We start from the raw sequence: 25,574 nt of genomic DNA on the forward strand, positions 1-25,574 counted from the left end.
TGAGGGTTGATACTGTGTGTGATATGGAAAAAGGCATGTTTTATTTTGTTTATTCATACGTACTAATAAATACGGATCGATCTATTATCTTATGAATTTTTTTTTCCTTTTAAATATTGAAAAAACAAAGAAGTTTTCCCAAATGGGTGCGATACAGGTTTTGGAGGCTGATGCAGGTTTTGGGGTGTGATATGGCGAGGGCTGATTATGGGTTAAAGCAATTGTGTTGTAACAAAAAATCTGTATTTATTGGGTAAGTATGTTATAAATTGTATTACATAAACAAGATTCACTGGATATTGTTGAAGTAGTGTTGATATACTGACTGATATGATGTATTGTATAACATGTACATATAAATGGAAGTATCGCAAAAATAGTAACGGTATCTTGATAGAAATTATTTGCAACTCTAACTTCTGAACTATTTACCAACATTAATTGAAATTTGATAGTGGAATGTATCGTGATTAGATGTTTTAATGTATTTATTTTAAAGTTTTACCTCCAGGTCAAAGAAACAGAGATGTCATTAGTTCAATAATGTTCTAAAACAAATCGTTTTGGTTGTTACGAGTCATTGTGTTTCAGATATAACTTCCCTTTCAAAACATGGCTTTGATCTTAATAGCAATTTCCAATTATGTTAATTTTCCAGACAATAGCATACAATATATATATATAATGTCATTGTGTACAGTCAGACTACTGATGACAAATTGTCTCTTATCAAGTCATCTACCTTCCAGTGACCATACCCACCAAAACTTAAACGAGCAGGAAGTCAAATAAATAAACAAATACGGAAACATATTTCACACTTTATTTGTGTTACATCTCACTCTGTTTACACATGAAAGTGTATAGATGTTATGTACACATGAATACTACCATACCCTCCTCTATACACAAGTACAATGTGACAAAAGGTTCAGTTATACAGTAAAACACATAGGCCTATAGTATGAACACACAATTTGAGAATCCTTACTTAAAATAAAGTCAGGTCTCATGGAAATGTTCCTTCAAGGTGTAAGTAACTTTGCAAACAGACATGTTTATCAAAATAATTTTTTGGGTCCTCTGCCGTTCGTAATAAACATACTTTACTGTAAAATAATTTCAGTTAAGTGTATTCGATTCAACATTCAGCATTCACATTAGATCCACAGCACTCCACATACATATAAACATCTTCACATAAATGCATTTCACACTCATATACATCAACATTCAAACATAATGACAAGATATAATTTTAGTAAGAAAACAGATCCACTATCTTTTTGTTTAAATCGCATAGATTATGACTTAACATTACTCCAACAATGTTAGAGGTTTTACACGGCGAAAAACTTTTGACAGGCGTCGCAGTCGGCAAAATCATATCCGATTGAAAAAAGGCCGACCAGATGCCTCTCATGTCATGGGAGTAGGAATTAACCTAACCGTATAGTTGACATTTAGTGTGGTGGCTTTAGCAGTCTACCAATATGTCCTTGTGTAAATATAGGAAAGTTTTGTCCTGTTGCTGTCAATAATTTTAGATTTGCACTGCCACATTTTCACGCAAACAAATTCGCAAAACACTTTGTTTGTACGGTCTAGAAACATATTGTTGCTTATGTAACTATATACATATCATTTTTGGCTTGGAATTCATTTTTCCCTGGGCTATTTATTATTCAAGGGACAAAATGAAAATAAGAAATAGTTCAAACGAGAGCAAACACTAACAGATCAAGTACAAATAGTACTTCATAGACAACATGCAGGGGCTTGTAACACGAGTCATCAGAACAGGATTAATTCTGTGTACAAATTGTAAAAAAAACTATGTTAAGCAAGCACTCTGGTATTGACATCATTACATAATTATAAACTAACCAGTAATTATATAAACCTGATATATCACAATTTCACAGCACAAGGAATGCCAAAGTTTGAATCGGCAGATTTATTTGTGGCAAATCTTTACAGGTTTTAGTGGCTTAAACTATTGATCTACCCTTGTATCTGTTATGACTCGCTATTTGATACCCTTTGCATCTGATACGGCCTTAGCTTGTTATTTCAACTTGTTCATTTGTAGTTTATATTAGAGATGAAATGGAAAAACAAAAGTGATCAAAATCTCAATTTATGATGACAATTTGAATACATGGTTGCTTGTCTATTCACAAAGTTATATCATAAGTATATATGTTTTGATTGGGGGCACATATTGGTGACAGCGAAAAATTTTGTATTCCTTCCAAACCATTGACTACGAAAAAATACAGGTGTACCGTTGAAAAATTTCATAGGCATGATTTTGTAATCAAACTACTTACATCTAAGTAACCTCCTAGCTTCCAGCACTATTGAGCTACATTAAATGCAATGTACATGTATTCTTACCTTGTATTAAGCAATACAAAGATAGATACAGTGATATTAATATAAAATTTATATATATTTCTATCAGACTTCAAAAGGCATCATATCAATATCACTCTGTCTCACAGACATGCCTCCAATTTGATAAACTGGCTTTAAACCATTTGACACATTCAGTAACTTAAATTTTACAAAGATTAAAGTAAAAAGGATAGAATACATGGGTTTGTTTGGTTGCAATTTATCATGATTTGAGCTATCTTCAAACATTCAAGAGTTGTCCATGAGGGAAAAAAAGATAAGGACACTGAGGTTCCAAATATGATGACCATTACTGTGTTCAAGATCAGTAATATCACTTATATCTCCTTCATCAAATTTTAACAAAACATAGGAAATGTTTCCTGCAACTCTTGTATTCAAGGCAAGCGTCACAATATTTTATCGTTGTTATCAAAATATCATTTAGAACTGAAACATTCTGATTAACAAGGTCCTACTGACCCAGAAATAACAAACAAAGTATTAAACTGTATGGAGACTAAACCATAGCAGTGTACGTACAGAGACAATCCAAAACATAGCGTTACATTGCTCATATGTGTATAAGATGAGACTGAGTTCAGTTATACAATCACACTGAATCCAACGGTGTCCAAACTTACAAACCTTCACGGAGGAATGATGAAAGTGACACGATGGATTATACAATGACACTGAATCCAATGGTGTCCAAACTTACAAACCTTCACGGAGGAATGATGAAAATGACACGATGGATTATACAATGACACTGAATCCAATGGTGTCCAAACTTACAAACCTTCACGGAGGAATGATGAAAATGACACGATGGATTATACAATGACACTGAATCCAATGGTGTCCAAACTTACAAACCTTCACGGAGGAATGATGAAAATGACACGATGGATTATACAATGACACTGAATCCAATGGTGTCCAAACTTACAAACCTTCACGGAGGAATGATGAAAATGACACGATGGATTATACAATGACACTGAATCCAATGGTGTCCAAACTTACAAACCTTCACGGAGGAATGATGAAAATGACACGATGGATTATACAATGACACTGAATCCAATGGTGTCCAAACTTACAAACCTTCACGGAGGAATGATGAAAATGACACGATGGATTATACAATGACACTGAATCCAATGGTGTCCAAACTTACAAACCTTCACGGAGGAATGATGAAAATGACACGATGGATTATACAATGACACTGATTCCAACGGTGTCCAAACTTACAAACCTTCACGGAGGAATGATGAAAATGACACGATGGATTATACAATGACACTGAAACATAAGATATCACAATACAGCTTCATCACGCCACTTCTATCTGTCCCATTGTTTTCAATTCTGATGCAACCTGAAAGAAATTAAAACAACCTCTTAATATAGAAAACAATGAAATGTGAAATGAATTCCTAAACACATGTCTTTCTATTTTATTAACTGGTGCTTCAATCATGATAAATCGTCTGGACCAGCACGTTTTATTCAAACTCATCTCAGTTTGAGAAGTAAAGCTACCAGGTAGAATAACTCTCAGATGAAAATATGTATAGGAGTGTAAAACGTAATCCATTTTGCAAGATAAATCACAGAATAAGATTACCTTAAACTCAGCACCAGTAAATTCCACCACATCCTCTAAAAGCACATCCTCAGCTTTCTCCGTCAATGTCAGCCCTTCTTCTGGGTCCACCTCGAACACTCCCTGGTGAAATAAGAGGCTATCTTACAACCAAATTTACAACAGATATGTATCAAGGGGAGGTTATCTCTGTCAGAAGCAGCCCTTGCTCCAGGTCTATCTCAAACACACCCAGACCCTGGTCAAATAGATTATTTTAGGCCACTTTCACATATCCAGTTCAACCTGAAGAACTTAAAAGGAAATGGCAGGCTCAGATCTGAACCAAAGCTTATCTCTGGAAAATTTGATATATTTACAAAAAAAATATCATTTAAGAAGATTTGAACAGGAAGGTAATATTAAGATTACAATGCTGAATTGTGATATAAACAATGTTATAATAACAGGAAGTTATTTCTTTGGGATTACAGGGAAGTTTACAGTGACCAGCTAAAATTCATGTTAGTCGAGGTCTATAAGGCAAGTCTAGGGACCCACCATTTCTGTTATGATAGTGTTGACACATCCTTTCCCCGTCAGTGGTAAGGTACATTCATTGAGGATCTTCTGTTTTCCTCCCTTAGCAGTGTGTTCCATGGTTACAATGACCTTGGTGTCCTTACTGGATACCAGATCCATAGCTCCTCCCATCCCCTTCACCATCTTACCCTGAAATGAAATGTAGCAGGATAATTACCTTTATCACTGGTAATCTGGCACAAAGAATAAATATGACTGGAATAATTTAACTTTATTTCTTTAAAATTAAAAAGTCTTAAACATCCCTGCAGTATATATATATGTTACCAGTATTTTGTGTGACTTTAGTCTTCAAAAGTTCTGCTAATCATTTTCTTATCATAAATAATTTGGTCAATTTGATAGAGACCTACGAAATTCTGTAGAAAATAACGTCATAAATAATTTTACATAAAATAAATACAGTTTTACCTGTCAATACCAAATGTATACTATAGTTATCTAGAAACCTATGTGAACTTGACATTTACTTCTATCCTTCTGTATACATTTCTATGTGTAAAAAGAACCGGTGTAATATATAGAAACCTGTACAAATCAGATCTCCACATAGATCTCATTGTATACGTCTCTATACTAATTGACTTCGATTAATCCAAAACAATTTTTTTCTGAATCAGACTGTTGATGTCTTTGAGATTCAGTTTAGATAGAGGTCACTGTAATACATGTGTCATAATGTATAACACTAGGAGTACCTCTGGACCAAACATTAAAATGTACTTGAATAACTGATTTATATTTGAACTGTTTGACTTACTGGAATCATCCAGTTGGCCAGATCGCCATATTGTGATACCTGCATGGCTCCCAGGATAGTGATGTCAACGTGGCCACTGAAAACATACACACCAAATACTACAATTCCATCGTCAGTGTGGTAAAGTATAGTATACCATCATTATTATGTACTTAGTTACATTGAACCCTGTATATATGTTGTCTCAAAATCAAAAGCTGTCCCTTGACATATTATAGCTTCTGGTGTGGTGATAGATTTGGATATATTTTGAATATTCTTTATCTGAAAGTTTTTCCATGCTATCAATGACTGCAGCAAATAAAGGCTTGTCTATGTTTCTACTTGATCTACCTAAACACCAATTGCATGCTATAATGAAACATTAGAAGCATTTATTATGAGTGGGAATTTTTTAGCAGTTTCATAATATGTAGAATAAATGCATGTGTCATTTTGGAAGCGGTTGTGATTATATACACATGTGCCATAGACAGGGATAAGCAGGGGCAAGTTATCTATATACTGCTATAGTCAATTTATCATAAACAACCTTAAGAGTAAGTATTTGGAGCAATTCATCTTTCTACCTCATAAAAAACTCAAGTAAAACATGAGAAGGGACATAACTCTGTCTGAATTAGAGCACAAGACCTAATTTCAGTATGTGACACTCTGCCATCCCAGAAGGTACTCATTATCAATTCTTCAGATTCATTCAAGTGAGTTTAAATGGTTTCATTTTTTAATTTCTCCAAATATTATTGTCAAATAAATTCAACAAAAGGATTGAACAGCAGGCTATGCCTATTTGTGTTCTCTCACTATATCAATATTTTCTACAAGTTCATGAGTAGTATATATTAGCATATAAACACTGTCACAAAATTGATTATCTCTGTTCATATGACCTAGGGGAGACAACTTTACCCTCGAATCATGGCAAAGGACTCATCGCTGGAGAAGTAGGAACTACCAGGAATACTGGTGACTGTTTCTTTACCCGCATTGATCAGATCTGGATCCACCTGATCTTCTGTGGGAAATGCTCCCTGTTAATATGAACATTAAAAGTACAGATATTACCAACATGTTAAATAATAACCAATCCAGTCATATGGAAATTAACGAAAAACATAGATATTTTCATGTACTACAGTTTATTGAGAATTCTTATGAAATTAACAAACTTACACGATTTAAAATCCTTATGCAATTCATAAACTTGCCATAAATGCATTGCAGTAAGAAGCGAGCTATTTTGATGTTTCTTTGTTTTAATGTACCTGTATTAATATTGTTCCACTCCTAATATATAATGTAATTTCTTATATACAGGACATATAATGTCACTAGCCTTTTACTTAGATGAGCAAACACTTACTAGTAATTAATCAAGATCCAGATCAGATATAGGTTTTTATCATATACAGACCAGTTTTCCCTGTACAAATAAAGTACAATGAAATTGCATAAAAAATTATGGTGTGTATAAATACTCACCAGTCCCAGAATGCCGTTCTCACTCTGCAAGTGTACCGTAATTCCCTGTATATAATTACTTGCAAGCATTGGCATACCAATGCCAAGATTTGCTGAGACACAAATTAAGGAAAAAAGCCAACATGTATATATGTATACTTGTCATAATAGTATTTTTGTTAGTAATGATAGTATTTCTGACATGTGTGTACACATCAGAGAACAGAAATACATCAATGATGCACTATACCTACATTATACTGCTACTGAATTGAAAAGACCAACAAAAAGAAAGATTGGTAGAAGAGAAAAATAAATATTCAAATTGGGCTGTAGGTTACCGTAGTATTTATTCCTCCAATGCCCCTTAGCAGAAGACACAGAATAAAACCCCAGATCATGCCATCACAAACTTCAATGGCCTCAGACGATCAAGCAGTAGGATAAAGCACACCTATTTTGTATTTAAGAGGAGAATGTTGCATATATTTATATATCTGTAGACCCTAGCCATGGAAGCAGTAGACATGTAGTCTAGTGGCATGGTAGGAAGCCGGGCTCATGACCAAAGGTTTGCAGGTTCGCGACATGTCACAGCACTGTGTTCTATCTTGTTCGTATCTTTGAACAAGATACTTTACTCCGCTTGTTCCAGTCTACCCAGCTGTAAATGTGGTTGGGCAGTGCTAGAATTGTTGAATGCTAGCTGTGAGCGCCGAAATGGCAGCACCATCTGTATGCTCCCCAGGGAGTTGAGAAAGATAATGGCTGGTTGCGAAGGCCCTATAACCATGGATTATCATTTGTGAACAGCTTTGAGACGACCTACGTTCTAGGTTGTGATAAAGCAGTATACAAGAACCTCAAATTATTATGATTACATGCAAGGGATGTCATTCATGTTCAACAAATGGACACAGAAATGACATAGCAGCCCAGATGACATCTTATATTATTAACCCCTGGGGTTGATTTCTTCATTGTTTAGCCATATTGTGGACAAAGGAAGTATAGATCTATGCGACTTCTCTAGTGCAACAAACCAGTGAATCTCCCTCTTATATAATGTGTGTTAACACGTAAATTATGCACGTAAAAATAACAATATTGCAACTCATGACAACTGACAATTTTAAGCTAGCAGCCATATTCCTTGACAGATACTCATAAAATTGTGCACGTTTTGCCTTGGACATCCTTTTATGAGTATGGTTGCTATTGGTCCAATGTTCCTTTCTATGGATTTTCTTTTACAGAATATGGCTTGTTATCACTGTAGTGCCCCTATTTGTAACTAGAATACCCCCGGTATATATTTCACACAATTCCTCCTTAAAACAACATGCTTCTGACAATGCATGGCTCTTTACAGGAATATACCATTATGAACTTTTGACTTTTGGACACTGTAAGGATACCATACATCCCGTCTTTGAATTCGAGGGCAGCTCTTCTAACAATTCTCTCCCTCAATATGGCAGCCGGGCTCTTGTCGAAGTCGATACTCTTGGGTTTGGTAAGGCGTAATCGCTAAAAAAGAAAATGTTTTAATCCTCATACAGCTACACACTATATTACATCAACTTCCATCTGACATCAGCATTAGCCAAATCACATAAGAAAACAGAAAAAAATAAACTTCTCTTATATTGTACCCTACAGATTTTCACACATAGTTCTTCATAATATTGCCATGGTTTGGAGAAATCACAGCCAATTCTTAAAACACAATCTCCTGCAACCAATAGCCATAACTTTTACTCCCAAAAGAGCACTGAAATGTTGTGATCTGCATCTGTAACAATAAAGATAACAAAGTGCGTATGCACCTCAATTCTCTTTTCGTAGCTAGGGCCTTTGATGACACGCTGGACGTAGACGTGGGGGACATGGACATCCTCAGCTGGGATCTCTCCTACCTCCACTACCTCCTCTACCTCAGCAATAGTCACCCTCCCTGCCTTACACATCGGAGGGTTAAAGTTACGAGCTGTCTTCCTGTACAACATCCATAAATATCATTCACAAAAACATGTTAACAACAAACACAATTTCTATCAACTCTTATTGTACCTGAGCTATATTTTTATATATAGTCACCTGAACACAGTTGACAGTTTTTACCAAGCAAGCTACATGACAAATATTGTGATTCTATGCCTTATGGTTCTTAATAAGAAGTTGTGTAAAGAAAATAGGTGACAACAGACAGATGATAAACATGGATACCAATCTGTGGGAATATTTTACAAGCATAACAATTTTTTTTTATTTTTTTTTAAGAAGTCAAGGGGTACTTTATAGGTAGGGGAAACAGTCAAGGATTGAACATATGAAAACACATAGTGTGTAAATGCAGGATAGTGAGATATCAGGAAAATAAAGAAGAAGAATTCTGACCTAAAAGTGAGGTTGCCTGCCTTGTCAGCCTTCCAGGCCTTGATGAGGGCGAAGTCTCCAGTGATAGCTTTCTCAAGGATATGTGGAACTCCAGCAAAGTCTCGCACCTACCAACATACAAGAATATAGTATTACAACTACATGTACCCAACAAAGCCTGGCGCCTACAAACATACAAGAATATAGTATTACAACTACATGTACCCAATAAAGCCTGGCACCTACAAACATACAATAATATAGTATAGTATTACAACTACATGTACCCAACAAAGCCTGGCACCTACCAACATACAAGAATATAGTATTACAACTACATGTTCACAATAAAGCCTGGCACCTACCAACATACAAGAATATAGTAATACAACTACATGTACCCAATAAAGCCTGGCACCTAAAAACATACAAAAATATAGTATTACAACTAGATGTACCCAATAAAGTCTTGCACCTACCAACATACAAGAATATAGTATTACAACTGCATGTACCCAATAAAGCCTCGCACCTACCAACATACAAGAATATAGTATTACAACTCCATGTACCCAATAAAGCCTGGCACCTACCAACATACAAGAATATAGTATTACAACTGCATGTACCCAATAAAGCCTGGCACCTACAAACCTACAAGAATATAGTATTACAACTACATGTACACAATAAAGCCTGGCACCTACAAACATACAATAATATAGTATAGTATTACAACTACATGTACCCAACAAAGCCTGGAACCTACCAACATACAAGAATATAGTATTACAACTGCATGTACCCAATAAAGCCTGGCACCTACAAACCTACAAGAATATAGTATTACAACTACATGTACCTAATAAAGTCTTGCACCTACCAACATACAAGAATATAGTATTACAACTACATGTACCCAATAAAGCCTGGCACCTACAAACATACAAAAATATAGTATTACAACTACATGTACCCAATAAAGTCTTGCACCTACCAACATACAAGAATATAGTATTACAACTACATGGTTGTACAAAACGAAGTTTCATGCCTACCAAAATACAGCAGTAGTGTTACAACTGAAGGCATGCATCAAGCAAAATCTTGCACCTATATCAAATTTCACTGATTATCAAATAAGTTGATTTTAGGAAAACTACAGTAAGTGAATTTTAGAATAATTTTACCATCAATAACATATATTAGAACTAATTTTCACCCTACAACGTATTTTAAATTTGTTGGTTTCAGGACAACCACATTAACTAATTGTTATGCACGCATTTAAGAGCAGGGTTTTATTTTATGACCTGCCTATGTAACATATTACACACCATTTCACTTACCTGGTACATGTATATAATCTGTGAATATACTCTTTGAAAATGAACCTGCCATATATTTCTACCTTAAACAAATTTAATACTCATGTAAACTAATAAATTCCAAACCTACGGAATCCTTGGTGTTGATGCTCCATCCTTTATCAAGTTGTTAAATTTAATACTCTTCAAAACTATATGCACCAAGTATATACCATAATGAATGTCAAATGGCAACTGACATTTGTACATGCTAGAAAATGTGATTTTTAAAATATTTGTAAACTATAGTAAGCTGTATGACTAAATCCTGGTAAAGATTGTCTAATCATCACATTTCCAAGGGAGCTAACTCTTCTAACTTTAGGATACTGAATTATCGTGAAAGAACACAATAACAAACTTGACATTCTTGTCTTTGAGTGCATCAGTAACGTTTGTGCTCTACCTGGAGATAACAGAGGAAGAAGTTGTATGAAAGTTCCGATCCATTTATAGCCCATATCAAACTTGATGCAGGAAAACTGATTTATTTGTACACATTATGATATACATATATGTATTTTTGGAGAAAAAAATTATACTGTTTTTCAGAACAAAGGTTGAGTGTACCCTTATATTTAACCATGGAATGAGACAATGGTTAATTCTCTGTTGTTGATTGTGTAATTTTGGGTTTAAAAAAGCAGATCAATATACTGGACAAAATCATAATGCAAATTAACTTTTATTTGATAATATGGAAAGAGTTATATTGTCCATCTATTTACAATGTGTGTAGTTCATTTTAATGGAGAATCATACTTAAATTATCATAAGGAAGCAAAACTTAATCTATACCTTTAAGGAAACACAGTCCCAGGTACTGGTAAACAATTTTATACATTTCCTGATCGAATCAAATGTTAGTGCTGTTTATTCATTTCCTTAAATAAATTTCATATTTTAACTAAAAAACAATTATATCTTTATATGGGAGATGATAATTTCTACCAATAAATTTCAGACCTAAACTGCAGGTCTGTTGGATTTAGGAAAAAAGTCTATTTTTTACTGATCAACAGACCAAACTAAGAATGTAAAAAACCTTTTATCAAGAATTTATTAAAAAACACTTGTGATGGATTTTTCATGCAAAATTTCACCTACCGGTACTATATCCACTATGAAATCATTCTATGTCATATATTTCCTTACATTTTTATTTTACTACCTCGCATACAAATGTACCATACTAATGTCCTAACAAATGATCAGAAATACTGGATATGGACCGTTGCTTAAGAGTCGATAACTTTAGTTATTCTTTTAAAGGAAAGGTGATCTTTGAGATGCCAAAAATTGAACTCACATAGAAAAAGATGTTTATGAACCTGTGTTTAAAATTTCAAGACAATCTGATAAGAAATGAAGTCTGTATATTAAGACAGAAACACCATATATCTACATAGGGTTTGTACTGTACTCCATTTAACTGGTTCTTTCTGAACTCCTTTTGGTAGTATTGTCAAACCTGTAGTAAGAGACCACCCTAAGGAAGTCAAAAACACAGGTGGTCTCTTAACAGAGGTGGTCTCTTAACAGAGGTGGTCTCTTAACAGAGGTGGTCACGTGAGCATTTTTTACTGTATCTTTCTCTCACAGGTAAGCTTGTTGCTGTAATGATGTGACCGAGTGAGGAGTCATGTTACTCTCACTTTAATATAGCCGTTAATCATCCCCATTGTCTCATGAAACTGTTGTCAACTGACGGTAACTTTTGAAAGGCCTCGTCATCTACCCATATCATCCTCGTATGACCTTAGTTGTTTGTGGACGCCCAATTTGACATCATCTTCATAATTAGCTGTTGGGTGGCTCATATCTGTGGACACTAATGTCATCACATAACCCTTGCTGTTTGGTGGCCCATATTTGTGGACACTGGTTGTCATGTAACCCTAGTTGTTGGGTGGCTCATATCTGTGGACATTTGTCATCATGTAACTCTTGCTGTAGGGTGGTCCATATTTGTGGACACTGGTTGTCATGTAACCCTTGTTGTTGGGTGGCTCATATCTGTGGACACTTGTCATCACATAACCCTAGCTGTAGGGTGGCCCATATTTGTGGACACTGGTTGTCATGTAACCCTAGTTGTTGGGTGGCCCATATATGTGGACACTTGTCATCACATAACCCTAGCTGTAGGGTTGCGCATATTTGTGGACACTGGTTGTCATGTAAGCCTAGTTGTTGGGTGGCCCATATCTGTGGACACTTTCATCATGTAACCCTAGCTATTGGGTGGCCCATATTTGTGGACACTGGTTGTCATGTAACCCTAGTTGTTGGGTGGCCCATATCTGTTGACACTTGTCGTCATGTAACCCTAGCTGTTGGGTGGCTCATATCTGTGGACACTTGTCGTCATGTAACCCTAGTTATTGAGTGGCCCGTATCTGTGGACACTGGTCGTCATGTAACCCTAGTTATTGGGTGGTTCATATCTGTGGACACTGGTTGTCATGTAACCCTAGTTATTGGGTGGCCCATATCTGTGGACACTTGTCGTCATGTAACCCTTGTTATTAGGTGGCCCATATATCTGTGGACACTTGTCGTCATGTAACCCTAGTTATTGAGTGGCCCATAACTGTGGACACTGGTTGTCATGTAACCCTAGTTATTGGGTGGCCCATATCTGTGGACACTTGTCGTCATGTAACCCTAGTTATTGGGTGGTCCATATCTGTGGACACTGGTCATCATGTAACCCTAGTTATTGTGTCGTCCATATCTGTGGACACTTGTCGTCATGTAACCCTAGTTATTGTGTGGTCCATATCCGTGGACACTTGTCGTCATGAAACCCTAGTTATTGGGTGGTCCATATCTGTGGACACTTGTCGTCATGTAATCCTAGGTATTGGGTGGCCCATATCTGTGGACACTTGTCGTCATGTAACCCTAGTTATTGGGTGGCCCATATCTGTGGACACTGGTTGTCATGTAACCCTAGCTGTTGGGTGGTCCATATCTGTGGACACTTGTTGTCATGTAATCCTAGGTATTGGGTGGCCCATATCTGTGGACACTTGTCGTCATGTAACCCTAGTTATTGGGTGGCCCATTTCTGTGGACACTGGTTGTCATGTAACCCTAGCTGTTGGGTGGTCCATATCTGTGGACACTGGTCGTCATGTAACCCTAGTTATTGTGTGGTCCTTATCTGTGGACACTTGTCGTCATGTAACCCTAGTTATTGTGTGGTCCATATCTGTGGACACTTGTTGTCATGTAACCCTAGTTATTGGGTGGTCCATATCTTTGGACATTTGTTGTCATGTAACCCTAGTTATTGGGTGGGCCATATCTGTGGACACTTGTCGTCATGTAACCCTTGTTATTGGGTGGTCCATATCTGTGGACACTTGTCGTCATGTAACCCTAGTTATTGGGTGGCCCATATTTGTGGACACTTGTCGTCATGTTACCCTAGTTATTGAGTGGCCCATATCTGTGGACACTTGTCGTCATGTAACCCTAGTTATTGGGTGGTCCATATCTGTGGACACTTGTCGTCATGTAACCCTAGTTATTTGGTGGCCCATATCTGTGGACACTTGTCGTCATGTAACCCTTGTTATTGGGTGGTCCATATCTGTGGACACTTGTCGTCATGTAACCCTAGTTATTGGGTGGCCCATATCTGTGGACACTTGTCGTCATGTAACCCTAGTTATTGGGTGGTCCATATCTGTGGACACTTGTCGTCATGTAACCCTAGTTATTGGGTGGTCCATATCTGTGGACACTTGTCGTCATGTAACCCTAGTTATTGGGTGGCCCATATCTGTGGACACTTGTCGTCATGTAACCCTAGTTATTGGGTGGTCCATATCTGTGGACACTTGTCGTCATGTAACCCTAGTTATTGGGTGGTCCATATCTGTGGACACTTGTCGTCATGTAACCCTAGCTGTTGGGTGGTCCATATCTGTGGACACTGCATAGTCGTCATGTAACCCAGCTATTGGGTGGCCCATATATGTGGACACTGCATGGTTGTCATGTAACCCTAGCTGTTGGGTGGTCCATATTTGTGGACACTTGTCGTCATGTAACCCCGCTGTTGGGTGGCCTTATCATTAAAAACCATGTTGGAATATGACAATAGTTTTTGTGTTGCCATTTCAGCCATTGATTATATGACCTCAGCATCATGCATTTCCATATGACCTTATAGCTGATATGTGGCTTTATTGTATTTCAACATCATCATTTTGGCTTAGCTGGTAATTATTGTAAAGATTTACAACTTCTAGCTGTTAAAGCATTAAAAGTTCATATAAATCTAATACATATTGACAGTAAAGATACTTATACTATAAATGATACTGCAATGTGTAGATTTCAGATATGTTCGCGGAATGACTTGCAGGTATTTTAGTTTTTAAACTTCGACAGTCCAAACGAACGCCCCTCAGAAATTTCTAGTGACAAATAAGTTAAAATATATAGATGCTATATATCACTGTACCATATGTTATATATGTTAACTACCTTTATTGATTTGAGATTGTCATCTGTAGTACACGTATCATACATCTATAAATCTACAGTCGTATATCCTCGATCAACGCCACCATCTGTTACATCCATCGCTGGCAATACTGTATAATACTCAGACAAAAAGGCTGTGACTTAGAAATCAATGAAATAGACTAGGTATGCAGACTTAAAGGGACATCACGTGAAAAGGCGTTTTTTTTTTAATGAATGTATGATTGTATGCACTTCCACTTATGTTACCTCGCTATCCCCATATCCATAGTCCGTTCCAAATGTCCAGTTTGACCACTTGAATTGTTCGGGAAAGCCCTGCTAAAAATAGTGCCGATAACGTCACCTGACTAGGCAGTAAACACAAGTGGTGCGAGCGCGATGAAACGGTTTCCAAAGGGGCCCCCAGAGAGGGGCCGTAAGGCAACTGCAACTTCTTACCGCCCTATGAAACCAAGTTATATGATTTCTAAGTCCGTATTCAAACTTATTGAACAGTAAATATTCATCATTAGAAGTTAATTGCACACTTGCCAATATTTAGAATTTAAATTTATTTAGCTTTAAACATAAATTTGTTGCCAATAAAATTAAACAAGGGATGGGGCACAAGTTTTAACAATTTATCACAGTCTTCTCCCGTCATACATTTACAATTAAATGTCAACAATGATAATAGGCATAAACATAAAGTAGATATATTTAAATATATATTGAATTTAGTACCGGAATGTGGCCGGTACAGATGGTAGGGGGCTAAACACCTTCCCTACACCAAGGGACAAACCTTTCTGATTTTTTTTTATATATTGCCGGGGCAGAGGAGGCCGGGTATTCATATTAGTACTAATTTAAATCTTGCATGTAAAAACAAAAATAATCGTTTAATTCAGCAATATAATTAAATCATACCATTTTATTGAACCCGGTAATATTATAAATTATGTAAATCCACGGACTTCGATAACACGTATCTCGGTGACCCAGAAAATACGCCGTGGGCCATCACAACAGTTATCCCTTGGAGGGCCTCATGGAAAAATCAAACTAACCAGTCACTTATCCCTTCCTTTCGCATAAACCACTGTATAATTATAGAAACACAAAGTAAACTCTCTCCAATACATGCCCATTAACATATTAAACTAAGTTCATCTGTGTTCAAACTCAGACAAAGATACTAGCGAGCTTAATAGTTTTAGATATTTATTCATAACATAAACAGCGCTAGCATTTCTGTCGATTCCATTTCAGCTTAACCGGCTATCCGGAAGAATACATGCACCGTACTAACTGCTACGGCAGTTATTTTCTCCTTTGAATACTGCCCACCTGCAATAATGATTCCGTAACGTACTCCTTGCGCTATCTTTTGACCATTTGGCAACTTTTCGTTTCGTATCTGACACGGTACAACACTTTTCTTTTGCTTACTTCACAAGGCCAGTCATTTTGTTTACAAAGAAATGGTGTGCTATGCGCTAGTAAAGGGAAATCCCTGAACAAAACGTTGGTCAGACAGGTAGAAATACCGATGATTTTCTTAGATTTAATCATTTTTATGAATCTATTTCAGCCAAATCCGATCGTTATTTTCCATAAGGAGTCTCACTTGATATGTTTATGTAGTATTTGAAAAAAAGACAAAAAATAAAGTTACTTCACCGTGATGCCCCTTTAAACCATGTTCATACTGCTAGTGTATATTGTCAAATCAATAGTAATTGGCAGTGTTGTTACTGAGGTAAATACAAATAAGTCAAAACTATTAAAATATTCTTTGGAATACAAGTGTCTTCACAGTTAGGTCAGTCCTCTTTTGTTGTAAATCACTTCAAACTTCTTACTCACGACTGTTTGATTTCACAATATGAAATGACGTCACATGGCATGACATCACAATTGTTAGCTATGTCACACTTGAATCATGTCTTGTACATCAAGTTTTCTCCTGGTCATAGAACGTAAATCAGGTGTTATAGGTACAGATAATTAAAACGGCTACTTCTTTACAGACTATGGGAGAAGTGAAACACATCTTAATCGTGAGATTCTGATTTATAGCAACACTATCTTGTAGAGTAAAACCACGGACTTAGATAACCTGATTCCGTGGTAAAACTGGTACATACTGTGTATCAAGTTTATTTCAAGTTTTATATTTGTTGTATTAACATGTGATGTAAATATACAACAGATAGTTGTATCATTATGTGATACTGAATTCACAGTGCCATTCCATAATTATCTGGAAACGTTAATGTAAAATTATAGAGTTTTAGATACAGTATCTCAAATATCCTACACTCTAACGGTTTTAACATCTATGTATCCTACACTCTATCAGTTTTAACCTCTATGTATCCTAACATCTATGTATCCTACACTCTAACGGTTTTAACACCTATGTATCCTACACTCTAACGGTTTTAACATCTATGTGTCCTACACTCTAACGGTTTTAACATCTATGTATCCTCCACTCTAACAGTTTTAACATCTATGTATCCTACATTGTAACGGTTTTAACGTCTATGTATCCTACACTCTAACGGTTTTAACATCTCTGTATCCTACACTCTAACGGTTTTAACATCTATGTATCCTCCACTCTAACAGTTTTAACATCTATGTATCCTACATTGTCACGGTTTTAACATCTATGTATCCTACACTCTAACGGTTTTAACATCTATGTGTCCTACACTCTAACGGTTTTAACATCTATGTATCCTCCACTCTAACAGTTTTAACATCTATGTATCCTACATTGTCACGGTTTTAACATCTATGTATCCTACACTCTAACTGTTTTAACATCTATGTATCCTACACTCTAACGGATTTAACATCTATGTATCCTACACTGCATCCTACACTCTAACGGTTTTAACATCTATGTATCCTAACATCTATGTATCCTACACTCTAACGGTTTTAACACCTATGTATCCTACACTCTAACGGTTTTAACATCTATGTGTCCTACACTCTAACGGTTTTAACATCTATGTATCCTAACATCTATGTATCCTACACTCTAACGGTTTTAACATCTATGTGTCCTACACTCTAACGGTTTTAACATCTATGTATCCTCCACTCTAACAGTTTTAACATCTATGTATCCTACACTCTAACGGTTTTAACATCTATGTGTCCTACACTCTAACGGTTTTAACATCTATGTATCCTCCACTCTAACAGTTTTAACATCTATGTATCCTACATTGTAACGGTTTCAACATCTATGTATCCTACACTCTAACGGTTTTAACACCTATGTATCCTACACTCTAACGGTTTTAACATCTCTGTATCCTACACTCTAACGGTTTTAACATCTATGTGTCCTACACTCTAACGGTTTTAACATCTATGTATCCTCCACTCTAACAGTTTTAACATCTATGTATCCTACACTCTAACGGTTTTAACACCTATGTATCCTACACTCTAACGGTTTTAACATCTATGTGTCCTACACTCTAACGGTTTTAACATCTATGTATCCTCCACTCTAACAGTTTTAACATCTATGTATCCTACATTGTAACGGTTTTAACATCTATGTATCCTACACTCTAACGGTTTTAACATCTATGGTGACGTCAAGAAAGAACGAAATGATGATGCCACAAATTCAGGTAAAAGCAAAACTGGTTGAGTGATCCTTTGATCATTTTTCCAGTCTTGATATTCAAAACTATACAATAGCTTGTCAATGCATTTGAGTTTACCATAGGATGAAAAGAACCTCAAACTTCTGTCCCCAATAACTGAAGGTGACATTTCATAAAAATACAATATGTAATGGGATCTTGTTTGAAATCCTATGTATATTATGGAAATGACTCAGCAAGCTGTTTCAAATAACAAACTTTACACACATGACATACTTATTATATCAACCTAGCTGTACATTAAATTTTTGCTTCATTTTGAGATCAGTACGATTAAATAAATGATACATCAGAAAATACCTGTTAGTCACACTACCTGATCAACTATATATATAGGTATTTTCCCATTTGCTTAAACATCTGTGTACAGATGAGATTTTCTATGTAGATATATAGGCCTAATTATCATATGTGTGTACTGATCGAGACAGACGGCTGAACCTACTAGGTAAATACAGTGTATGCATGACAGAAAATATTCATGTACAAATTATAAGCTATTTAAATCAGTGAGGATGGTACGTAAGGCGAGGTCAGAAAATCTGCCCACACATAGATTTCTCTTTTGATATTGCTAACATATATACCTGTACATGTGTTATGTCATATATAAACGTTATATATACCTATGTATGTGGACATAAGTTTTATAGTCCTATAATTCGTACAGCATTTACAACAGAAAATATGACTGTGAAGACATTTGTATTCCATCGTATTTTCTGTTGAATTATTTGTATTTACCTCAGTAACAACACTGCCATTTAAAATTGATATGACGATATAAAAATGCAACCCGATAGATTGATATAAAAAAAGTGCCATCACGACATGTATAATGTACAGGTGTGTATAACATATGTATGCTGGTACATATGGTACAGGGTAGTAGATGTCGCCCCTTATCTGTTAGTATCTACAGCTTTCCAACACTTCTACAGTACTATTGATTCCAGACAAGTCAAAATGGAATATAACACCATAGTGAAAGCAGTGTTCATCATGCTATGAATGCATCATGCCAATTTGACAGAAGTATTTAACCTTTAGCTGCTGACTTTAACACTGAAGTGATCACTGAAACTTGACATACTTACGAGATAATTAAAATCTTTTAAGAGCATATGAAACAAACATATAAAATAAATTTCAGTGGAAACATGAAATGGAACTATATTGGTACCTTGTATTCATAAATGTCAATTATATTGAGACACTGTTTAGGGAACCAGTACATCTAGTTGGCCCTGATGTTGGGTGTCAAACCCACGTTCACCACATCAATGGGTTTCAGATGCTGAGAAATGCTCCAAATCTAAACCACACGGCAGAGCATGCTAGCTGTGATAAAGATACTGACCCTATATTTCATAGCAGTTCATTATCAGTGATAACGGAGATAAGAATTATCTAACCATGAATGAATTGAGCAGTTATCTATATTTTATTCAGTTAACATACAAAATACATGTAACAGCAAAAATGATCAACCTATCTATTGCAAATAAGAATAATACAATGAGTAGCAGAAAAAGATTTTTGTATTGTAAGTCTCTGGAGGATTTGACATACTGCATAGAGTATTTATTTCTATAAAGTTCTACATCTGTACAATGACATATCCTGAACACACACACAACTTCTCACCACAGGAATAACAATTCTCATATTACTATAATTACAGTAAATTACACCCACAACCCTCCAACACTCACAATCCTCCAACACCCACAACTCTCCAACACTCATAACCCTCCAGCACCCACAACACTCATGACCAGTACACACATTTTATGTAAATTACTTTCATATACTACATGCACCTTAATGTTTTCCACACTTAAAGCTGCACCTTCTTTTCCAACACGTTTTTTCCTCAGTTTGTAATTTTTAGCCAAGATATGTTTCAACTATAGATCAAAAGATGTTTGTGTAGAGGTATTGGGTATCCTTAAGAAAAAAATACTTTCCACAAAATGTAATTTAATACATATGCAATGCTTTTCTTTCAATGATATGGCAATCTTCCATAACATTCAATAATTTCTATAGAACTTTTTTTGAAAACCAAAGTATTGCTGTGTACATGCATGTGCCTATTGTTCATTTAGGCCCTTCAGTAAATATCAACCTTTTCACATTATTACTGTGACTGCATTTTGTCCAATAGATCTAGTAAAAAGCAAACCAATTAAGTTCCATGTTAAATCCTAATACTTATTTGATGATGATGTTGGAACTACAGTAAATCCTATATCCTGACCTAAACGAAAGCACCGACACCAATTTTCCCCAATATCACTCTAGGTTTTCTCACTTCCAACTCATTGGATAAACCTGCTAGGAGTTGGTTAACGTTTTTGGGTACCCACTAGTGGGTAACACACTGGACATGATGTTATCTGTCAAACTTAAAATTATCATGTCAAGTAAATAATAATGCTTTGTAACGTCATTTCCCGTTGTGACATCATAATTCATGGCAAATGTGTCCCCAATCGGAAAAAGGAATGATTTATTTTCACTGGAGAAACATGGTTTTCTAGATATAATATCTAAACAATGATGGTTGATTATCATGTTTATTTAACTCACATTGGTTAATTTTCAAAGTTAAAGACACTTGGTAAACTTGTGTCAATATACAATTTGAAAATTAACAACTTATTCAAGTAAGTTAAACGTGACAACCAACCATCAATTGTTTGGGAACCTCTATATAACCATTCCAAATTAATGTCACATTATTTCTCCATTTACCTGATTTGTTTATATTTCAGGATATAATTTATGCGTAAGTATATTCTAGCTGTTTCATATTACAGGTATTTTTACTGTTTTGAGTGGATCTTTTAAGGGGTTCAATGTATACCTGTGAAAGAAATACTGTAATTTATACTTGTATTCAACACTTTATAAGCGCAGTATCAGTAGAAATTCTGCTATAACCTGCACAGCTGTAATACCGGGTAAACTAGATAAGGTAATGTTTTTGATTTTACACAAATATCACCTTACTATTAATAACTTGGTCAAAAAGTACTGTAACTTCTATAATATAGGTTGTTGTCTTGTTCAAGATTTTACATAGATAGATGAATGTACTGCATTACTCAAAACAAGACTTTTTAACTTACATTTTGACAGCTTATGGTGGTATATTTAATATACGCACTGCATGATTAAGGCATATATCCTGCTGAAGACTGACCATAAGTTTAAAAAGTTTTGCTGTCACTTGATTCTGAGTAATAAAATATATTTATTTAACAATACAGTTGGTTTGTTTAAAAAAATCACAATTTATAAGCTAGATAATTGCCTTGCAACAAAATAATCCTTTTAAAAGTAAATAAAACCGACTCCATCACATCAGCATCTTTCAGAAAATCCTAAATTACTTGTCAATCTTAAACTAGGAATCATCATTCACAGCAATATGTATGATACATACTCATATATTTACATTCGCTCCCATTGAAGCTGTGTAAACCGTGACTGCGTATACATTACCGCATACGCAGTGAGATTCCTTGGAGACCATTGTTTCCTATTGATGACGTAATTTACATTGTGACGTCATAATGGTAACGTTGGAGATCCATCGCTGCTCGCAGGCTGTAGGCTGTTCATTTGTTTGGATTTACACAGGTTACGGAGGCTTTGTACCAATATAATACAATATTCAGTTTGACTGCGTATACGGTAGTATGAACGCAGTCAAAATGAAGGTCAATCCTTAAATGCAACATCAAGCATGCCTCCACGCAACGTATCACGTACCATGCATGCTCACACAAATTATACATTTTCACACACATCATCATACATTCTCAAGCACAATTAACATGCATGCTCACTTGCAATAAATGATAAAAAAATGCTGACTTACACACACCACAAATGCTCATGCATACACACACCACACAAGCATGCACACACCGCTTATTCATGTATACATTGATATGCTAAACAAAAATACTTATACACACTGTACACACACTAGACATGCTTCCAACATCAGTATTATGCTTTCTCAGCTGTAAAAGCTAACTTAATTGCAACAACTCTAAAAAAAATCTGAAATGATCTAAAAGGATAAATAAATGCTATTAATACATCCCAAAGAATGTCTTCAAGCTATTAATCCATCTTCCCATGTAATAATTGGTCACCGTTAATCTCCACCTGTACTTTGGGCAATAATGGCTGCCACAATTCCGATGATAATTGCAATGACTATGACTAATATTATGATGCATATGCACTTTTTCTTTCGAAACTTTTTCTGATTTTTCTCAGCTTCACCTAAGTCTTTCTTTCCTGATTCGATATCAGCCACAGTACGTTCCACATGATTTTCTATGGTATCAATTGTCTCCCCTTGGTCTGCCACTAACACATGCATTTCCTTAAATAGTTTGTTGACCTCATGAATCTGACCTTCAATGTCATGTAGAACTTCTTCGCGCTCCTGTAGAACTTGTAAATCTCCCTTAGCTTTTTGCATTTCCATCAAGAATCCCCCAGTAAACATGGCCTGGTTTTGGAAATTCATGTCAATATTGTCTGGTTCATTCCCATTAGTTACAATCTGCATCTGACGTTTAAATCTTGCTTTTGTTTTATCCAAGTAATCTGCTTGATTTCCAGCAAAATCGTGAGTGGTCGTTTTCAGTTCCTGTGATAATCGGTCAATCTGAGTCACATGAACTCTTTGATGTGTACCAGAAGTTATCAGGGATGCCTTTTGTGATTCTGTCGTTGTTTCAGCAGCTAATAACTCAATATCTTTTCGAATGCGTATTGAATCAGTCAGAATCTGGTCAGACATGTGTTCCATCTTCTGTAAGTCCTTCGAAGTTACAAATGGTGAACAATACAAATTACTTTGTAACTTTTTCACATCATCAGCCTCTTTCTTTAAGCTTTTTAGTCTTTCTTCAATACCGTGGACTTTATCTTGGAATCCTGCTATTGTAGTTTCCATGGTTTCTTTTTCCTTTTTCTTGCGTTTCTTTTTCAAATCTTCACTTTCAAACTCTTCGTGTTTCTTTTTCATCTCCTGTAGCCTATCCTTGACCATGATGGACACTGCAGGTAAACACGATCCTTATATAGTCCAGGTGGTAAGTTGTATGTCACTTCTATACTTGGAGCGATGCGTAATGATATCAGGCCATTACCTGGATCCACCTGTTGTTTCGGTTATCTGCAGTATTACCTGGTAAGTTGTCGGAAATTGATAGGAGAATTGTAGACAAACAGAAGTGAGTACACCTCGCTGATGACTGTATCGGTGACTCCTTATTGTAGTAATCAGCCAGAATTAGACATGAGAACACACTTGGGCTTTTCCCTACATGTCTGACCAGACTAGTAGTTGTAACACAAGTATATATATACTCCAGGCAAACTTACACTGAGTCACAGCAGTTGAGGCCCCAGGTGGGGAAATTAATCTCGCTTCAATGAGTTCAAATTATAATCTTGTAAATAAATCCAAGCTGTAGTAAATTTCCTTAAAAAACTATTATCCAGCAGAGGAAGTATGACAATGGCCTGACCTAACAATAACACAAGCCTGTACAGATGTCTGCATGGCGCTACCTCACACTTATAAGGAGAGCTATATACTAAGCCCTGAGTACATCAACATGTCACTATCACATGTCTCTGTATATCAGAACACACTTGAGCTTTAGGTACATTGATATGTATGCATACATATATTTATGTATACAACTGTGTCAACGAGGGATAAATTATCAATGGCAAACTGTATTGTGATACTTTAGTACTAACTAAGGCACAGGTATGTCCTAGAAAGGGACCATATGCTATATGTACATTTGTACATCTCCTTTTCCAAAATAGATAATCTACAAAAACGAATGCCTAGTTCAAACACTAGCTAGTACCTATATGACAGCTAAAATAAAAACTCAGGTATAGGGAGAACCAAAACTCAGGTATAAGGAGATTGTTTTTTTCTAAGTAAATTCAACCTTGAAATCATGTTGTTGCAAGCTTTTCAAACAATTACACCAACCTGTACCTCATGTTTTAACTAGGTATTTTGTATTTGCTGTAGTCTAAAGCTTATAATTAATCTTAAAGCACAAGTTCTGTCACACCTACAGGTACAGGTAGACGATTTTATATGAGGCCAACAGGTAAAGATTTTGAAAGGTGCCTCAGGTGTATACATTTACAACATCAAGTCCCATTCAGTTCCTCTACACTGTATTGTGTGTGTGTTTGTAAGGAAATACCTTCAACACAATCTGAAAACATCAAATATTTCGTGCTTGAGTGAGCACGAATTGCGAGGTCCTCCATAGGAGGAATCAGAGATAAATATTGCGATGTCGACAATCTAGGAGATATTGAAAACACTTGTGACTTATAGTATATACTATGTACAGAAAACAGATAAATTAATTAAATTTTATTAATTATAAGCAGATTTCATTTGCATGCCATTGTACATGTTCTTTAATTTATGTCAAAAACTTCTTTTTCATATTTTTCCAAAATTTTACAATATATAGAAATGTTAATCATGACCATGCAGTTATGATCAATCCCTATAATTAATGTTATATAGTTGTACTGATGATGCTTTGGTAATACTTGTCCAGGAAATGTATAGAGTAGCACCCTCGTCAGATTTACAGTATTTATAGATCTTCTTTCACCAGTAAAAACCCATAAGTCATTGATGAGTTTTTCACACTTTTTAAAACTCATCTTTTGAATCATATAGTCCCACATCTTAAACCTGTTTGAATCCATTTGTGTCCTCTTCTTTCAGTCTTTTA

At 35.7% G+C, this 25,574-nt stretch overlaps 2 protein-coding genes across 2 annotated transcripts in view; both read right to left on the reverse strand.

Annotated features, from left to right (window-relative positions):
* Nucleotides 1-809: 809 nt before the first annotated feature.
* The window catches only part of LOC110459125 (succinyl-CoA:3-ketoacid coenzyme A transferase 1, mitochondrial-like), a 36,964-nt gene continuing 12,199 nt past the window's right edge, over nucleotides 810-25,574 (reverse strand). The window contains exons 6-14 of the mRNA XM_021511220.1: nucleotides 9,219-9,325; nucleotides 8,648-8,816; nucleotides 8,237-8,348; nucleotides 6,840-6,931; nucleotides 6,267-6,388; nucleotides 5,358-5,433; nucleotides 4,556-4,726; nucleotides 4,037-4,138; nucleotides 810-3,787 (exon numbers count right to left, since the gene is read on the reverse strand). Of these exons, the coding sequence (XP_021366895.1) occupies nucleotides 3,743-3,787; nucleotides 4,037-4,138; nucleotides 4,556-4,726; nucleotides 5,358-5,433; nucleotides 6,267-6,388; nucleotides 6,840-6,931; nucleotides 8,237-8,348; nucleotides 8,648-8,816; nucleotides 9,219-9,325 (996 nt within the window). The 3' untranslated portion in view covers nucleotides 810-3,742. The remainder of the gene's footprint in view (nucleotides 3,788-4,036; nucleotides 4,139-4,555; nucleotides 4,727-5,357; nucleotides 5,434-6,266; nucleotides 6,389-6,839; nucleotides 6,932-8,236; nucleotides 8,349-8,647; nucleotides 8,817-9,218; nucleotides 9,326-25,574) is intronic.
* On the reverse strand, nucleotides 20,176-24,364 carry LOC110459126 (syntaxin-1A-like). Its single transcript, XM_021511221.1, has one exon. It carries the CDS (start codon nucleotides 23,834-23,836, stop codon nucleotides 22,928-22,930), a length of 909 nt encoding a protein of 302 aa, XP_021366896.1. The 5' UTR covers nucleotides 23,837-24,364; the 3' UTR covers nucleotides 20,176-22,927.

Source organism: Mizuhopecten yessoensis, unplaced genomic scaffold (genome assembly GCF_002113885.1).
Source record: "Mizuhopecten yessoensis strain PY_sf001 unplaced genomic scaffold, ASM211388v2 scaffold9973, whole genome shotgun sequence".
Taxonomy (NCBI): Eukaryota; Metazoa; Mollusca; class Bivalvia; order Pectinida; family Pectinidae; genus Mizuhopecten; species Mizuhopecten yessoensis.

Excerpts from the sequence above, each read along its gene's own strand:
- LOC110459126 (XM_021511221.1), bottom strand. The coding sequence starts at position 23,836 with ATGGTCAAGGATAGGCTACAGGAGATGAAAAAGAAACACGAAGAGTTT.